The 20,067-nt window shown below is 42.7% G+C and overlaps 1 protein-coding gene across 1 annotated transcript in view; it reads left to right on the forward strand.

The window, feature by feature from the left end:
• Positions 1–20,067, forward strand: part of EPHB3 (EPH receptor B3) — a 127,810-nt gene that overhangs the window by 93,336 nt on the left and 14,407 nt on the right. Inside the window, 3 exon segments of the mRNA XM_042459431.1 lie at positions 13,208–13,263; positions 13,265–13,364; positions 18,649–18,984. Of these exon segments, the coding sequence (XP_042315365.1) occupies positions 13,208–13,263; positions 13,265–13,364; positions 18,649–18,984 (492 nt within the window).

The raw sequence follows: 20,067 nt of genomic DNA on the forward strand, positions 1-20,067 counted from the left end.
TCCAGATCTATAATTCTTTCAGGCAAAGGGACAAATTCAATTTTAGAACAGTTTTCAGGGCCACGTTCCAGTGATGGGCAGGTCTAAAGGCAAAAGGGAGGGAGCAAAAATACCAGCATATTTTAGCTTAAAGCTTTTACTGTACTTGCCAAGAAAACCCTGTGATAGATTTGCCTTAGGGTTGCCATAGTTGAAAACTACTTGAAAGCAAACTACACACACACATAACTAAGCCTTAAGAGAGCGTTTTAGCCTTTTTGAATGAGGGGAAACTGCACAAGGGCTGGGGAACCACCAGATGATTTCAAAGGGATATACTATGTTCCTCTGTTTCAGAATAAAGAGGAGAGGTAAAAGGAATACAGTGGCACCTTAAGGATTAGCTGGTTTATTTTAGCATAAGCTTGCATGGATTTCAGTCTGGTTCTGCAGTTGCCTTGAAGAAGTGAATTGAAAACTATAAAAGCTCATGCTAAAATAAACGAGTTAAAAATGCCACTATCTGTCCTACTTTCTGTCTCACCGCAGCTGATTGTATCATACAGAAGGGAATGTGACTGTTCAGACAAGATTCAGCCCCAAGCTTCCCTGGGATACAGGATCATCCTTCTGTGTCTCTTATGCCATGGATAGAAGTCAGGATCTTTAAGCTGCCACAGGACCAGTGTTATTCAGAGATTGCCAGAGAGGTGAAAAGTCAGGCACAAGATATCCAATACTGATCAAACCTTACCCATGGCAGAAGTAGGGTCACCTTGAACCTGATGATCATACAGTGCCATTTGGATTTCATATGAATTGTGTAAGTGTTTAAATGAAAATCAAAATCCAAGCTGTGCAAGCCATATATTTATGCATGTCCCGAAGGGCATCTGTTTCTTGGCTGGGGCTCAGCCTTTGTAAATATGTACGAAGCTGTTTGTGGGTTTCGAGGGGAGGCCCCAAAGGTCAAGTTATTTTGGTTCAAAGCAAAGCAGGGCAGGTGTTATATACCCCAGCGGGGGACCCCGGCTGCCAAAAAAAATGGAGAAAAAGAAAGACTTGGAATCCCTTCTAGCCACCAGATGGGTGGCCTCTCTCCAACCTGTCCCCCTCCACACCAAGAGAGCATGGACTCCACTCTTTGAGAAGAGACGTGCTGAGTGTGGAGACATTCCTTTCTTCCAGCAGCAAGATCTTTGGCTCTCTTCATTTGGGAAGCCCAAGCTTAATTCATCTGCACGAAGTTTATCGTCTGCTTTCTGGTCTCCGCTTCAGGGGTAGGGCAGCAGCCCAAGAAAATAAAGCTATTCCATTTCATCTTCCAAATCTATGGAAGATAGCAATCTCACTCTGGATTGTGTTATTATTATTATTCTCTTCCAGGCAGAGCCAGCCCAAAATGCTTTAACGCTTCATCCCAGTAGTACTTCCCCTTGTATTAATGCAGCACACAATTCTCTAGGCAGGTTTCATTGGGGGCTGGAATGGATGGATGCGAATCCTACAGGAGGCTGTGCAAGAGCATTCTCATTCATTTCAGCAGAGATTGTGTGGGGGAACTTCTTGTTGGGTTCTGCTGCTCTGATCAGATCTCTCTTGCCATCTGCTGCTTTTATTGAAGCCCACAGTCAACAGTCTTCAGGTAGCCATCTCTCCATGCCTATTCATGTGGCCATCCTACCTGCCAAGTGCCTAGAAATTAAAGCAACATTCAGGCAAGCCAACAAAAGTTACTACTCTGCCTGTCTACATGTATCTGTTGTGAGACAAAGCAAGAAGGGGAACGTAAGTGTCCAGTAAGGCTTCACCATGCTTAGCTAAACAAGCCAGTGTTCTCAGTTAGAATGCAAGTAACCCTCCATCCATGCTACTTGTAAAGCAGGGCAAAGACCCCATAGATGTAATATGTGAACAGCCTCCCCCAACCTGGAGCTCTTGGGATGCACTCATATTTGGGATCCACCACTGACTGTGTTGACTGAGGATGATGGGATTTGTTATTCCAGCACATCCAGATTCCAGGAAGCTATTGTAGAATCTACAGATCTGGTGGGCAAGCAAGATCTGTAATAAAAGTCCCATCATATGCCTGATGATTCACCAAGAAAACTCTCTAGCGTCCATTGTGCACGTTATGCTGACTTTTTTTTATGATGCTACAGCTCAAGCTCTCTGCTGTAAAAATATTGGCACACAATCATTCCCATTCTGCTTTCATTCCTATTCCCGATCTTGGCGAGTGGTTGAGACTTGCAGCCAGCTGAGTGCTTCCTCTCATTCTGTACAACCTTCTTGTTGGCTCTAGTGACTGTTGCTGTGAGGGGAGATTGGACAGGGATGGCTGATAAAGACCATATGAAGCTGCTTTAAACTAGAGGTTCTCATAGTTTGGTCTTCCAGATGTTTGGGACTTCTGCCTCCAGAATTCTTGACAATGGGCCATCCTGGCTGGGATGTCCAGGAGGTGAAGTCCAAAACATCTAAAGGATTAAAGATTAAGAAACGGTGCCTTAGACTACATTGAGTTGTGGGTCCACCAAGCCCAGTAGTGTTTAATCTGACTAGCAGTGGCACGATAATATTCCTGGCAGAGAGATCTTTCCTAAATATGCTAGTTGAAGGTGACAAGTACTGAATGTGTATCCCTCCGCTTCCTAACACAGAACTCTGCTGCTTCTTGCTAGAACATAGTGGAGTGCTGGTGAGGGTGGGAGTGGGACACAGAACAGGTGAGGAGTTACCTCTTTGTCCTTTGTAAATACTACATCCACACCTTGGAAAAAGTATAGTTTTTGGACTACAACTCCACCACAGTCAATACTTGTTACCATCCATGCTGGTTGTGGGACTACATGATTTGTACTCCAGACAGTAATTTCCCCCAACTTCGGGTAAACCAGAGGATCTGTGGTGGAATTCTTGACTGCAAAGGATTCGTATGCCCATTTCTTGATTTTTCTTTATTAGGGTTTTGTTTTGTTTTGTTTTTTGTGGTTAGGATTTTCTATCCGTGTGAAAGAACATGCCATCCTCTGGACCTGCACAGCCAAACTGAAACTTTCCACCTAAAGGATAATGTATTAATATTTCATAATTACGTTTTTGTCCTGTTCAAGATGGCCTTGGTAATGCTTCCCCTGTTCTGTTTTTATTTTCACAACAACCCTCTAAGGTAGCCCAAAAGAGGATGACTGGCCCAAGGTCACCAATGAGTTTCATAGCTTGAAGGGCAGGACTTGAAACTGGATCTCCTACACTGGTTCTCCACTATACCTCTTCCTCTGAACCATCAAGGGCCCGGCCTCAGGATCAGGCCAGCTCATCCCATTCCTCCTTGATCAAACAAATTGAAGACTGGAGCAATTTAAGGAGTGGCTTTCCCAGGATAACTGGTTGGGCAAGGAAGCCTTAAGAGAACTGCCTCAATGTTGAGACAGTCAAGAGAGGATTGCGCCAACAAGTGTAACAACCTGACCCGTGGGTTTCATTGCCCAGTGTTCAGCTCACATCCTAAGGGCTGGACCGCTTTCTTTACAAGGGGTCAAGTCCTCTTGGTTTGAGCATGAAAACAAATTGCAGTCCATTTGGATGCTTTCTGTTCCAATTTTCTTACTCAGCGAGGGACTGGGAGACGGAAGGGAGGAGTTTGATATCACTTAGGAACATTTGCTAATAAAGTAGTTTAGGTAATCTGGCAGGATTTTTTTTTTCCAGGGCCAGCAGTCTGAGAATTGCAACATTAGCAAAGCATCCTATTAGATTGGCTCCATCCTTCTTGGCAAGTTTCTTTAGACAAACTTAGCCAAAGTAGTTACACGAACAACCTTTTGCACATCCGCTTATGCATAGTTTTTTGGTTTCTGTTTCCTGTATATCCAAGATCCACAGCCCTGAGCCTGAACACTCCATGACACCGAAAAGACTGTGCTCTCTGCATTTGCAAAGGGATGTGTGACACCATAATAGCCTTTACTACTTGTCTTCCCTGTTTAGTGCTATTCAATGCTATTTCAAGATTTAGACAGATTAGCAATGTAAGACTTTACTGTTTTGTTTATACACGTGAGAAATTAAACATTTCAGAGGTTTTCCCCTTGCTGGGTTAGATTATAAGAATTTTTGCACATTTATGGGTGATTTTTCACATTTCAAGACTTTTCTCTCAAAAAAATTGTAAATGGTTTTCCTAGACATATATCTCAAAATGCAGGTTTTGCATGCAGACACAAAAATGTTGCTATTGTTGATAATGATTTATTATTTTATTTTATTTTTTTCATAACACAAGGGGCAAAATATTCGGTGGCAGCCAACAAATTTTCCAAGAGGGTATCTTATAACATCTTGAGATAACCATTCTTTTCAAGAACAAGAATATTTGTGAACATGCTGTGCTTCCCTAGTGCAGATACAGTGTTGGATAAACTCTGAGTTGTGATTTGACAGTTGAGAAGAAGAATTGGGGTATGGGGACCTCAATATTCCTGCTCTCCAGCTCCTTTCATTTCCAAATACCCCTTTTCTTCATTATCTGCAGTAGAAGCATTGTCATAATTGTTGCTTCAGCTAACCAGGATTCCTTCTTAATCATGATTTAGAAATGCAATTAGCAGCAGTGCTTGGGAAAACTTCTTTTTTTTAAGACATCTGGAGGCCATGATAGCTGGGGGATTCAGACTTTTTTCCAAGTTGTGAAAATGGAAAAGCAAATTGCGTTGGGAATACAGCTCAAATAGCTGGGGATTGGCAGGGCTGTTCTGTACTTCCTGGCTCCAACCTGATCACAAACTGTAGCTAGAAATGACAGCTAATGGCTGTCATGTCAGTGGGGCAAATAATCTGTTCCTGACTTTATCCAGAAATCTGAATGACTATCCAAGGATTGGTTTTCAAGATAGAGCTTAGCACATTGGATTGCTTCTTCAAAGTTAAAGCAGATCCCATGTTCCCCCAAAATGTGAGTAGATTTTTTTTTAAAAAAATGTATTTACTCCTAAAAGCAATTCCATCTCTTATGATTGATGCAAAAAGGGGATAAATGAAGCAAGTCTTGTGCCCCCACATAAATTAATTCATCAACCATTTGAACTCTTTTGAGTGGGAGATATCCTCCCCCTTGTCCCATCTTTAGACCACCGCCGCAACAAAGGGGTTGATTTAATGTTGTAAATAGATGCCTGTTCAAGGGCTTGGAACCAGTTCCCCACAGCTGTGGCCTCTAGCATTTATCGTACCTCTGGAAGAAGGTCACACAAGATGCTTTGTTCCAGCAATTGAAGCAGGCTCTGGCTTTAGGGGAAGAGCAGAAAGGGATACCAGCTTGCCATGGCTGGGGGCTGGTCAAGGCCAGAGCGTGGTGAACCCCAATGTGGAGGCAAATTGGCATACGTTTCCATATGGGCAGAGTCTAGCAGGGATGAATGCCCTTTGGACCCCATCCTCAATCCACCACCATTTCTCAGTCACTGGGAAGGGGAAGCAAAGACAAATGCCTGGGTGGCAGGACACTTTGTTTGTGTAAATACTTAACACTATAAGTCCCCATATCCCTGACTTTTGAAAATGTTTTTTAAAATTTCTTAGTAATTGCTCTTAACTGCCATCAAGTGGACTTCAACTTATGAAGACCCCATGAATGAGAAACCTCCAAGTCAACCTGTCATCAACAGGTCTTGCAGACTCAGGCAGTGACTTCTTTGATTGAGTCTATCCATCTGAAATGCAATCTTCGTCTTTTCCTACTACCTTCTACTTTACCAAACATTATTGCCTTTTCTAGGGAGTCATGTCTTCTCATATGTCCAAAGTATAACAGCCTCAGTTCAGTCATCTTGGCTTCCAGGTGACGTTCGAGCTTCATTTGCTCTAAGGTTCATTTATTTATCTTGTTAGCAGTCCAGATTATCTGCAGAATTCTTCTCTAGCACCACAGTTCAAAAATCTACTAGCCAGTCCAGAATCTCCAAGGGAGTTGATAATCCAAAAAAATAATATGAGCTCTGCTTGTCACAGATTGCCCCCCCCCCTTTACACACACACCTTTTCCTTGATCTTTTGCTTCTTTCTTGTTTGTACTTCGGTTAACTTACTTAAATTGTTCCTAATCTACAAAACCAGGTTGTTCCTGATCTACAAAACGAGGCAAATTGCAGTCTCTTGACCCAGGTAGGGTATCAGCTCAGACTGTACTGCAGTGCTGGGGAATTTTTGCCTCCCCTGATTGTTTGGATAATATTCCCCATAATCCTCTATCAATGGCCATGCTGGCTAGAGCATCTGGGAGTTCAATTCCAAAACATCTCAGGTGTCAAAACTTTCCCACGCTTCCTGTACTCTTTAAGTCAGTAGATGCCTTGCTTAGATTTGTACCTCCAGCGCACGCCCACATGGTCAGTGTAAACATGCCGTTATTTTCACATAGCCTACCTTACAGGGTTGTTGTAATGGTAAAACTAAAGCTGTGGGTGAAATGCTTGAAGACACACACGAAAATCATCCCTCCATATCCACAGATTTTTTATCTACAGATTCAAGTATCCACAGCTTGAAAATATTCAAAGAAGATATAAATCTAAAAAAGGATACCTTGGCTTTGCCATTTCATATAAGGGTCACCATTGTATTTAATGGGACTTGAGTATCCACAGATATTGGTATCTTTGGGGAGTCCTGGAACCAAACCTCAGTGGATACCAAAGGCCCACTGTACAGATCCAAAGTGCTGCTTCAGAGGCAGTGAACATGGCTTGTATGTTTGAGACTGGCAACCCAGCTTGGGTGAGCAATTGCCAACCAGAGGAGACAACACTCAGTGGAACTGTTTCAGACAAAGGCTTCTCCTTGTCTAAACAAATCGCCATCTGTTTGTCTACCTATCCATCTATCTGTCTGTCTATCATCTTCTATCTTTCTTTCAAAACAGGAGCTTAAGGCAGCTCACGCATGACAAGTTGGAATACTAAAAATACAAGTTAACCAGTTGTAATATGAAAACAACTTTCTCTGAAGCAACTAAAATGTTTCTGGGTAAAAAAAAGTTCAGCACCCCCTTCAAAAAATCTCTGCCCCAACAGTCCAAACAGTTGCCAAAAGCTTCCCTGAAGAAAAATAACTTTGCCTTTCAGTAGAAAGACAAGAAGGAAGGGGTCATCCAAGTTTCCCTTGGAAGAGAATTCCCCAACCTGGGAGCAGCCACCGAGAAGACCTTCATCTGCTGAAAACAGCAAGCAACCCAGTCAAGTGCATGCACAAATTATTTGGCTTAGGAAGCTGTGAGGAACCTTTTTCCCGCAAGCTTTATAGCAAAAACCAATGGCTCAGGAAGCAGGCAGCATTCAGTGTCTTATGGGCGTTGCCAGAGATTTCAGGACTGGTTTCTGTCAAAGTTGCAGAGCAACATCAACGTCTTAGACCGCTGCTGTTGCGTATCACCTCCCATTTATTGCCTCAGCATTCCTTATCAAAATTAAAACATCAAATAAAATATTCCAAACTCTGGGGAACCCCGGTTTCAAATTTGGTATACTAGATGGAGATTATGCCAGTGGCAATTTGGGAAGCAAGGGTGTTGGTGGGTGAATATAATTAAACCATGGACCTTCTGGGTCTAGGGATGAAGTTGCTCAACTTCCTAACATAAATTGGGCCATAGCTGTTAGGCTGATAAAAATGGAGTCAATACAAGGGTGTGTTTATCGATATAATTGCTCTGTCATCAGTGCATGTGATATGCTATAAGAAACAATTAATTAGATCAGCAGTTTTCAAAGCCATTTAGTCTGTTAGCCATGTTTTGTCTGGCACAGCTAGACAACAAAGAGATGGGTGGCACTTTTAAGATGAATCAATTTTCAAAGCCTTAGCTTGTGTGGATTGCAAGCCGCTTCATCAGATGCATAGAGTACAGTATCATCTGAAAGCAGGGGTGGAAAAAGTAGGAGCTCTAGTCCACATGTTGCCCTATTGTGGGGGCATTTTATTTCCCCTAAAGTCCTAAGCCCCTCCCCTCCCCAAATTTAAAAAATTCAGTCCAAGGCCACACAAAAACATCACAGAAATGTGACAGTGTGCTTCCCGTAGCCTCACCCCACTCCAAACGTGCAAAATATATCAATTTTTCAGCTAATTCCAACAACTGGAACTGGTGTAACATCACAACCAGTTGCCACCAGGAATTATTGTGTGGGCTAGGAATGCAGTATTCCATGAATTTTCTTCTCTGAGAAAGGAACAAATAATTTTAACAATTTTTTTCTTGCTGGAAAAAAGTTTTCACAAACACAAACAACTAGCAATTCAGGACTTATTCTGCACAAACTTTGCACGGAGGATTGAAAACACACAACAAGAATTTTATGTGCTTCTGCACAAAATAACCACAAATGAATTTTGCTTTGAATAAGTCCCAGACTGTGAAGATTCTCATCAGTCCGTGTTTCTTCTTGTCAGAGTTTCTTAGCAGTTGGGAAACATGTTTTTGACCATTTTACAAATCCTTAGTGTATTCCATGGAGGGTGGTGTTTCCTTGTCTTACAAGTTTATATATATGTGCCTGCATATTGGATCTGAAGGAAGTGTATTGCAAGCTACTAAAATTAATGTCATTATAAACCTGTTTGTCTTATTAAGTGCGTCACATGCCTGTTTGTTGTTTTCTCAAAAAGATCAGGATGTCCACAGCTTGGGTAGGGTTCTGTCGAGCTGTATCCTCTGTAGCACATCTTCTATCCTCTGTCTTAGGCTGCTACCACACTGCAGAATTAATGCAGTTTGACACCGATTTAACTGTCATGCCTCCATCCTGTGGAATCCTGGGATTTGTTATGTGTTGTGGCACCAGAGCTCTCTGACAGAGGAGCCTAAATATCTCACAAAACTACAGATCCCAGAATTCCATAGCATTTAGCCATGACAGTGAAAGCGGTGTCAGACTGTAGTAATTCTGCAGTGTGGATGCAGCCCAAAAGCCAGTCCTTGTTACTCAATGGCATCTTGGCATTAAAACCTAAGCACTGCCTTCAATTCCGCATTGAATCAAAAGCCCATCTAACCCAGTACACAGTTTCAACAGTGGCCAACCTGACCGATCCTTGGAAACTTACAGTCTAGACATGCTGGTGAGAGCCATGCCCCCTTCTCAGGTTGCTAGTCTTATAAGCAAAGGGCTATAAACACAGGAGCTGACGTCTAAGCTATTTATGACTAATAATAGCCTGCTCCCCATGAATTTGTGCAATTACTTTTGGATTGTTATTGTAGTTTTGTTTTGCTTTTTTTAAAGAAAAGTCATGAGAGCCAAGGAGCATAATTGCATCATGTGGCACTGAATTCCAGAAGTTAATTATTGTTGAGATCCTGGGCCATAAGCAATCTGGAGAAGCAGCCGGGTAGAAAGAAGGAAGAATGAGTCTCTGGGAACAAGCCCTGAAGGGCATCAGGCAGACCAACAAGGTCAACAACTGGTTGTTGCCCAAGCTAAGTCCAGCCCTGACCTGGAAGCTTTTTCTTAGCCTTTTTTCAAAGTCCCCCCCCAAAAAAAAAAATCAATGAACTCTCTGGAGTTGGGGGATAATGATTGGGATCTCCTGGAGCCCAAGAAAGTATAATAGCTCTAGGAACCATTCTGTGCAGATTGCACTGGATTCAAGCATCCACGGCTTGAAAATACCATACAGTCAGCCCTCTGTCTTCGCGGACTTGAGATCCACTTGAGATCCACATTTTGCACACATTTCTGTTTTTGCGAGGGGGTCCAGAATGGATCCCCCATGAAACTGGAGGAGTGACTATGTATGTGTGTGTCCAATAGGCAAACTTTGATTTTGCCATTTTATATAAGGACACCATTTTACTCTGCCATTATATACAAGGGGACTTGCACATCCGCAGATTTTGATACCCTGGAACTAAACCCCAGCAGATACCAAGGCCCCAAGTAGTTGCCGTTCCTTTATGATCAGAGCTTGGTAAAGTGAATTTTTGGAATACGGCTCCCATAATCTCCTATCCTGCACATCCCACAGCCATATTAAGCATTCAGTTCTGGATGGGGGCAGTTTTAAAAGGAGTCTCATCCACGCTCTTTCTCCATTATGGCATGTCTGGAAAGGGAATGGGAAGAAGTCAAATATCTAGCAAAGGGAGGGTGAATGTTGGAGTTGTGTGTCTGATCGGAGCCCAGCGAAAGGGCAAGGGCAGTGGAGTCCACCCACTCTGGTTTCGGTGGAGTCCTGACAATTTCCTGTCACACTCCAGATTCCTGTGGCACTTCTCTGTGGTTAGCCTCGATGAAGGAAGCTTTGCCTTGGCAGCCTTCAGCGGGTCGGCAGACTTGGGCTGAGCCTTTGAGCTGACTGCATGTAGGGAGGAATCCTTAACCCTTCCTGTTTACTGCTGCCTAGTCTCATCCTGCCCTCAGTGGGTTGGATTTGTGTATTATTATCTTTTTTGGAGCACAGTTCCCAGAGTTGGTGGGAGTGTGGAAAACAGGCACGGCTGCAATAAAATGCTGCAGGTTTTGAAATCCAAACCTGCAGCACAATATCTTTTCCACCTTTCCAGAAGTTGAAACATTTATGGAAACGGGAATGTTTCTAGTCCTCAGGGCTACAGAGAGAAAGTCTCCAAATATACTGCAGGCAGAGTCAGCTCTGCTTAAATGAAATTTTGGGGAGGTGGGAGGCCTCTTCACTGCAGTTCTGGCCCTGTCTGCATAGGTCAAATAAACCAGCCTGCCCCTGTGTCCTCCCTGGCATGGTCGATGCATGGTTGAAATCTGGAGATTGATGCAAACAGATCAGATGACGTCTGGCCTGTTCAATGCAAAACCTGGGGTATACACCTATTAAAACAGGTTTAAATAACCCCCTGTTTGCTCCAGATGTTTAAAATGCATCCCGCTCTGCCACTGGTGTCAGAATGGAGGGCTAAGGAAATGGGGGGGGGAGCTGCTTCGGGTCCAGGATGCCTTCAGAATATCCCAGCCAGTGTAGGCACGACCTCTATCTCCTCCTGATGGACTTGGATCACTTTTGCCTCTCCTGCCTCATGCTTCTACTGTTAATTTAGCCTTTTCTTCCCAAACATCTCTCCCCGTTCCCCATACTAATGAAGTATTCAAGCACTGGATAAACCAGAAATAAGCCAGGATATTAAATTAACTTCAGAATATGATATCCTGGCTTGACTCTGAAGCTGTTAACTCTAATTTCCCAGTTTGGATTGAAATGTCAAATTATAATTAATGGAAGTCTTCCTAGACTGATTGATTCATTGCTCTCACAAAGGGAAACCAGCCGTGCATTCTGCCAAGTTTCCCATTTGTATTTTTGGCTGATTGTAGCATAATAATGATAGGTTCACCATAAGTTGGAAGCAACATGAAGGCACAGAACAACAACAGCAGCATACTGGCTGGAGGATAATGGGAGCTATAGTGCAAAAATAGGAGCTTTTCCCAAAGTTCTACTTCTAATAGAAAACTTTCAGTGTCATCGATTCTTCCAGACAATAGTTTGAATCTGCAGTGACAGATTTTGTTGATGGACCAACTCATTTTGGACTGTGTTGGCAGGAGTGACATTATTAAAGCAAATGCACTTTAGTGTCTTCTGTGTGTCCTCTCCCTTTTTGCTTTTCTTTTCTGCTTTTGTGTATTTCTTCTGCCTCAAAAATTTATTTTCGAAAGCAGTAGCAAATAATAAATGAGAGAAAAGAGAAGGGAATGGAAAGGAAAGGAAGGTACTGTGGCAGTGACTCAGGCAGACAAGCCATGTGTCGTGAACGTGGTTGGTTGTTCCAGGCCCCAGGGGACTGGAGGGTGAAAAGGAAAATCTCTTGGCTCTCCCAACCCAAGTCTTCTGCAACAGTCAATCCATGGAGGCCACCCCCGAGGTCAGAAGGCATCCCAACACAAGCTGCTTCTCTTTTCTGCTAGAATTCCTGCGGTAGTTGAAAGATACATCCCCAAAACCAAAGAAGGCAAGAGCCTTGTACAGCTGAGGAACAAACATGATCCCACATGACATCAGGGAAGAGTTAACATCTTCCAAATGTTAAATTCTAGTGTAAAGCTCCACCAAGTAGAACAAGAATCAGAGGTAGAATTCAGAGACGTAGCCCTGTTCATTTGGAATATCAGCATGCAAAGGGACCTTGTAGCACTTTTGTTACTAACTGTACTAATGAAGTTGTAGCATAACCTTGCATCTCCGTGCATCTGAGGAAGTAGACCAAGTCTATGAAAGCTTATGCTACAGCTTCTTTCTCACAGTCTCAAAGGGTGCTACAAGATCCCTTTTTCAAAAAGCCAAGGTAGCCATGTTTGGCCATAAGATGAATGCCAAAATTTATATACAGTGTACTGGCAATGAGCAATAAAATGCTTTCAGTACACCGAGCAAAAACACAGAGAATCGTGTGCAAGTTGAAGCTGCAAGTCATACTCTCTCAGCCTCAGAGGATGGCAGTGGTAAATCCATTCTGAAGAAACTTGCCAAGAAAACCCTGTAGTAGGGTCGCCATAGTCAGAGAGTTGATTGAGACATAATTTTGGAAGTATGGTGGCCATCCACAATTGAGAGAGGGACTCTCTCTCCTTCTCTCTCTCTCTCTCTCTCTCTCTCTCTACACACACACACACACACACAGAGAGAGAGAGAGAGAGAGAGATTTAAAACCACCAGGATAGAAGAAAAACATTACAGGGATCTTGGACTGGATTGGCTCATCATAGACCAGTATGAATTAAATTTGCAAAGATTTTGCAATCTATTCTGTTTTATTTTGCCAACTGGGATTTGTAAGATTTGTGAGGTATTTAGTTTTTTCTGTCAGAGAGCACTGGTGCCACCACATACTACAAATCCAAGGATTCCCTAGGATGGAGCCATGGCAGTTAAAGTGGTGTCAAACTGCATTATTCCTCAGTGAAGATTCAGCCTACAACTCCCAGAGTACCAAATTTCTGGGAGCTGCAATCAGAAATGTAATTTTTGTACTCTGGAGGAGATGATGTCATGAAGGCATGTTTTTTATTATTATTTTGGCATTCCCCACATTCATGGGGGTCCTTCACCCCAAACCCCAGTGATTGTGGTGGGGCCACTGTACATGCAAATCAATAAAAATGCAATGCAGTAAAAATGTTTTTGCATTGTGGGCCACACCAGACTCTCTGATGTGCAGGAAGCTAACCTCTCTTTTTCTGTGTGTTTTCTCTTGCAGCCTGTGGTCCAGGCACCTACAAGTCGAAGCAAGGGGAAGGTCTGTGCTCCGCCTGCCCCCCCTAACAGCCGGACGACCTCTTTAGCAGCCACCCTTTGCACTTGCCAAAACAACTATTTCCGAGCAGACACCGACCCCCCAGACAGTGCCTGCACCAGTAAGTCTTTCCTGAAAGGTTCTGTTTTTTGGAGAAATATTTCTTTGGGGCCTATTATTCCACTCTGCCTAAAGAAATGTAAGATGTCTCAGTGACTAGTATCCTGCTTGTGGCTTACAGTATGCTTGCGTAAGTATCATTTTGAAAGGGCACAGAAACCTATTCACTTGCATTTGCACTCTGACCAAAAATGCCCCACATCCAGCAGCTCTAAGAGGGACCCCTTGCTGATGAAGAAGGGAAAGAGTGGAGAGGTGATTTCAGACAATGAAAATCCAGCTTCTCTTTGCTCCCAGGAGAAGGAAAAGATGGGTGCACTCCATTTCAAAGTGCATGTGATTCTGCACATGCAGAACTCTATGCACCAATGTAGGATCTCAGCCAATGTCAGTTTAAAACCAAGTTTAATCTGCAAGACGTCAACCCACAAACCCCAAGCAAGTGGACGATTCCCATTAACCTCCAATCTTGGAAAGTGTTTGTTTACAAAGCTACCAGGGGGTAATGATTGAAAATGATGCCCAGAAGATGCAGATGGCAAGATATATCCAGGGCCCTCTCCAAAATCTGATTCCATTCCTGGCTACATCCTCACTGCAGAAATAATCCATCTGAAGGAACCTGTCTCACCTCTTACCTAAAGAAGAGAACATGCTGGACTAAGGGCATGACTAAGGCTATCTACTGAACTCATGGCACAAGAAATTCAGATTGTGGAGCTTATCTAGCAAAAAGTCTTGTTCAACAGGATCCCCTTCATGGGTACAAGAAAATCATTCAGACCAATCCGCAGTCAGACAGAGCTCCTTTGTGCACAGCACAAATAATCCAGTTCGACACCACTTTAAATGTCATGGCCCAATCCTGTGGAATTCTAGGAACTGTCATTTTATGATCCTTCTCTGTCTGAAAGCTCTGGTGCCACAACAAACTAAAGATCCCAGAATTCCATAGTATTTACCCATGGCAGTTAAAATGGTGTCAAACTGGATTATTTGTGCAGTGCAGATAGGGGGTCTGACTGTGGATTGGGCTGAATGAAAGCATGGCTTTCTGCTATATGAGCAACACAAATTGAATTGTTTGTTCCATGAGTTCAGCAGGTAGCCTTAGTGATGCCCTTAGTCCACCATGTTATATTCTTTTAAGTCAGAGGTCAGATGGGCTCCTTCAGATGTTGTTGGATTACACCACTGAGTAATTCTAATCAACATAACATAGTCAGTTGTGAGGATTGCTTGGATCTGCAGTTAAACAGCATCTGGAGGGCACCACGATTCCCATCCCTGGTTTAGCTGACCTACCTTTTGTCTGTGAGAAGGCCAAAAGTAGGACATCAAGACTTGAATATAATATAGGAATATAAATCTTCACTTACTTCATTCTCATGTAGAAGAAGAAATAGTTTCAAATATTTCCTCCCTGCTCTGTGAAATTCCAGAAATTTTCTCATTGATTTTTCTACAATTTGGGGCTGTGACAAAAGGTCTTTTGTGCAAAAATTGTATTTTTGACAAAAGGTTCACTGTTCTGTGTGATATACATGGGGTTAGATAGATAAATAAATAGGTGATAGACAGACAGAATACCGTAAGTTATCACACGCTCAAAAATTTCCTTCATAAAATTGTGGGAGAAAAGTGCTGGACTTTTTCCACTGACAAAAGGATGAAAAATCTTGCAGTAGTTGACATGGTTCTTGACAGAATGTCTTAAGATGTCAAGGCATGCTTTCTAGTTAAGTGTGAGAAAATTTGCAAATATTCTTTATATCCCTCATCCAGTTGTAGGCTCCACTCATACTCCCCAGCAGCTGATATACTGCCTCTGGTACCAAAGGGAATCCATATCCATCACAACTTTGATACTCCCATCCACCATGAATTAGTTCAGTGCTTTCAAAGCCATCCAAGTGTCTGAGAGTTGGCTGACTTCACTTCTTTGGACTGGAGTGAATTTCACATTTAACCGTTTCGTGCCAGAAAGTGGAAAACTGGCTCTGTTTGCTTATCCTCCAGTGCTTCTTATGGGCTGCCAGCCCTCCCCCACCCCAATTATTTCCTAAAGCAGCACATGGATCCACTTATATGTTCATCCATCACCTTATTATTTAAAAAAAAGGCCCACAAACATTTTCAAAAATATTTGCAAAGCTGCTTCACAAACGTGTGTGCGTTGATGTCAGAAATGCTACCCAGGTGATGTTTTCTGCAGCTTATTTTTCCCAAGTTCAGGCTCGACTGTGCTGTAAACTTGCATTACCCTTTTTCTCCGAGCTTAGATCAGGAATGAGGGGAAAGAACACATTTGCACTAAAAAAAAACTGAGGCCTCAGACAGCCAAAATAAGTGCTTCGAGTCACAGTGAAGGTATGTGTTTCAATGATGCATGCGTCCTAAGAGTCCAGAAGTCGCACCAAAGCCATGCTCCACCTGGAGCATGGCTTTGTTGGCTTTCGGACTCTTAAGATGCATGCTCATTGAAACACCATACCTCCACTGTGATTCGAAGCAGCTTTATTTGGCTGTCTGTAACAGGCTGAGTGTTTTCCCAACTCCTCAATGCTGCTTGAACACGGCATTTCAAACGCACCTCTACAGTTCCTCCACCAGCACGGTCAGCATCAATGCTGGCTGGCAGTTTAAGGAGTATAGTCCCAAAAATATCTCATTTTGACATGGGAACACCTAGAGATGGACCTTAGGACCTAGGTGGATAAATAAAATAAAAGACCTTTTTTAAAAAAAAAAAAAAAAAGGTAAATTGAATACAGGCTGTTTAGGACTTTAAACTTTTAAATCAGCACTTTGAATTAGTCCTGGGGACAAATTTATGGCCAGTGCAGCTAGCAAAGTACTGGCATAATATGATCGTATCAAGTAATTCCAGGGAACAGTCTGGCCAGCGTACTTTGAACTAATGGACCTTTCTGATTTGTTTTCAATGCAGCCCCACATATAGTGTATTGAAACAGCTGAAACAAAAGGTTGCAAAAGCATTAATAACAGGGCCTGTACAGACAGGCCAAAATAAAGCTGCTTTGGGTCACTTTGGAGGTATGCTGTTTAAATGCTGCATTTGTCCTAAAAGGCCAGAAGCCATGCCAAAGCCACGCTCCAGTCCTAAGGACTAGTGTGCAGCTTTGGCACAGCTTCTGGCTTCTTAAGATGCATGTGTCATTTAAACCGCATACCTCCAAAGTGACCCAAAGCAGCTTTATTTTGGCCTGTCTGTTCGGGCCCAACAGTTTCAAGGCTATAACTCTTCAAGTAGGGTTGTAATTGCTATATTTGCCAGCTACTTCCCATTTACTTATAAATTTATAAGAAAATTTACTCTCTCCCTAGCTATCCCAACTGCTGTAGAAGTTTTATTCTTTCCTGGAGAAAATCAACATCATTATAACCCACCTCTCATTTTCAATTGAGGTGGGGAACAACAGATTAAAACACAACAACAGATGGACCCATAACATCAGTTAAAAACACATCACACCAATTAAAATGCATCATAGTTAAAAGAGCACAACATGAGCATACATATTAAAAAGATTCAGTTCATAATTTAAAAATTCATAGTTGAAAAATCACCTGGATAGGTCTGCTGGATGAAATTGGACTTCAGTGCTGTTTGAGACAGTGTCTCCAGCTGTTGAATCTCCTCTGTCAGGTTGGTCCACAATTTTGGGGTGGCTAAAGAAAAAGTCATCTGGGTAACAGTTCCAAGCCTGGTGCTGACTAACTGGAGTAAATGTCCCCCAGACCTGAGTTTACGGAGCTGATTATATGGCAGTCCCATAGTTATGGGCCCAGATTATATAGGGCTTTAAAGGTAATAACCAATACTTTGTACCTTGCCCAAAAGATAATGGGCAGTCAGAATATTCATCATAATGCTCCTGCCCATTACTCAAAGAAAAGTGATCAACAGGGGGGTCCCCACCAAGTATGTCAGTGTTACTTTGAATGTTGGGGAAATTAGCCTTGCAAGAGGCTGGGCAATCTTTAGGACCATTGCCACATGTGTGTACCGGTAATAACCAAGGAAAACCCCAATTTTGGGTGAATTAAGAGCGTTTTATTCAGAAAAATGCAGAGTGAAATCACACCCACTCATATAGTAGCAAATCACACATCCAGAGCTAACCAAAATGAAAATATGGAAACAAGAGAGTGGAGTTTGAGGGGTTTTTAAGAGGGGCAATATTTACCTATCTGAAGAGTAGTCAGTGCACAGATAGTAGGAGTGGCTTAGACTGAGGTTTGAGGGCAACACAGAACATAAATGTTGTGCAGCTTGGGACAACTTTATGTGTACTGTGTGCGCAAAGGCTAGGTTTTTGAGACCAATATTTATACCTGAAAGTAGCCTCTGGGGATGGGCTATCTTGCAAGGTTACAAAGACTAGATGTTCTTTCCCAAGACAGTGGGTTTATGGATTGGTTGATGATTTTAACTTTAGGGTGACAAAAACAGTGACTGGATCAGGACAACCCCGGGGTGGACACAGAGGTTGGTTGGAAACATGGCAGGGATAGGCAGAGAGAACTGGCTTACTACTTTGGAGCAATGAAATATTCTTTGATTCTTAGTGCAAGAGGAAAAGCAGAGGACGAGGGGAGGGGAGGAGAAATTAGTATACCCATTTAGCCTTGCTTATATTATTAACTGAATCGTCCACATGCTTTGGATCTTTACTCCTTTTATCCTGAGAACCTTACCTAGTGTTCCTAAAAGTCATCATGACCTCTCAAAAACATGTTAGTTCCAGATATGAAATATGAAAATATGGGTTCCCCAAATGCCATGTGGAGTGTGTAGGGTGTGCTACCTCCCCCAATTTCATCCATATGTAAATAGAGTTGAGAAACTGGGGTATAATTGAATACCCACTTGCAGTATTATAGAAGTTCTCTTCTCTTGACCCATTGCTTTTTTGAATCCAAAACTATGACTTAGCAAAACATTTTCAAAGCAAAAACGCCTTAGAAGATCTTTTTCTTTTTGCACTAAGTGTTGGGGAATTCAACCTTCCTCCTAAGAATATTTAGCAAAGCCTATCCCTGAAGAATTCTGCCGCCCATTAGTAGCTTGAGTTTAGGAAATTCATTTTCATTCCTTACCTAAATAGTAAACAAATTGTTTCCTTCTCTCCTAAAGCCCTGTATAAAGTGCAAAGCATTATTATAAGGAGGAGTAAGGCATTAGAGTAGTCCCAGTCTTTAGCAGCAAGGGAAAGACTCAGGTTTCTTTGACACTTTGAGCAATCTTAATCTCACTACAGGTGTCCCATCGGCTCCACGTAATGTCATATCCAACGTAAATGAGACATCACTGGTCCTGGAATGGAGTGAGCCGAGGGATTCGGGTGGCCGAGATGACCTCCTCTATAACGTCATCTGCAAGAAGTGCAGTGTGGAGCGCCGGCTGTGCATGCGCTGTGATGACAATGTGGAGTTTGTCCCCCGCCAGCTTGGTCTGACTGAGAGGCACATCTACATCAGCAACCTGATGGCCCATACGCAATATACCTTTGAGATCCAAGCAGTGAATGGAGTCTCCAGCAAAAACCCCCAGAACCCTCAATTTGCCTCTGTGAACATCACCACTAACCAAGCAGGTGAGTACTGCATGGGAAAAACCACAGGTGAATATAGCTTGAATCTGTCCCAAGGAACAGTACATAGACAACATCTTTTGAACCAGTGATACACAAGAACCTTCAAGATTGTGATTGTGGTTGTAAAATATGTAAAATTGAATTGAAAACTTGTAGGTACTGTGGAATCCAGGGGAGGCTGGTGAGTGGAATTTGATCTTTCATCTAACAAAAGGTTTTGAATCTCTGCATTGCAGAGAATGTGAACATGTTGGTGGTTATTTTTGAGGCATCCAGAGGCGAGGGAGGATGACATTAACTCTTTTCCTTGTTTCTGAAATCTTGGCCTGCCAGCTGTTGCACAAGACTGATATTTTTGTGAATTTGAATCAGCTTCCGTGCACAGAATGAAACAAGTTAGTGAATAAAGTTGGTTGGGAAAGAGAAATAGAGAAAGACAGTCTTTATTGCTTCTAGAATTATAAAGGCTGCCCTTTCTTGAGGCCCAAAGATAAGACTTCCAATGCAGCTGGTAGGAAAACACTGGTTTTTGGTGAAGGAGCACTGTCCTTTCACAAGGGTGATAATTTGAGAATATGTGTAGTACTGTATTAGAATAAGCTAAAGGGCTTTGACTTCCATAGGATAGTGTGCATCTTCCAACCTGGTGACTACATCCTGTTCCCTTATTAAATGTGATGGCACTCTTGGCCCCTATGTTAAACATAGCTTGGCTCTTGAATGGATTTGATTCCTTTTGAGTGGTTCTGAGGAAGGAGTGAAGCACTCTCAGCTGGTGCTTACAGGAGCCTTCTGCCTCCTGACTTTGCAAGGTAATCCTCAAAGAGAGGCCTTAAAAAAAGTGAACTGGAAGTGACTTCCATATCATCTCCTGTTGCAAAAAAAAAGTTCGGGGTGTGGTCTCCTGGGCCTTTTTCTTAACTTAGAGGAGCCCAAAACTGTAGGGAGTGTTGGGTGGAAATTGGGGCAAAAACTGGTTTATTTATTTTTGTAAGGGATGTGGCCCTCCAAGACTTATTGGGGGCCCAGTGCAGCTCTTCGACAGCCATCCACCAAGCCTTAAAAGATGGCACAAAGTTTCTC

The sequence above is a fragment of the Sceloporus undulatus genome, chromosome 3 (assembly GCF_019175285.1).
Source record: "Sceloporus undulatus isolate JIND9_A2432 ecotype Alabama chromosome 3, SceUnd_v1.1, whole genome shotgun sequence".
NCBI lineage: Eukaryota > Metazoa > Chordata > Lepidosauria > Squamata > Phrynosomatidae > Sceloporus > Sceloporus undulatus.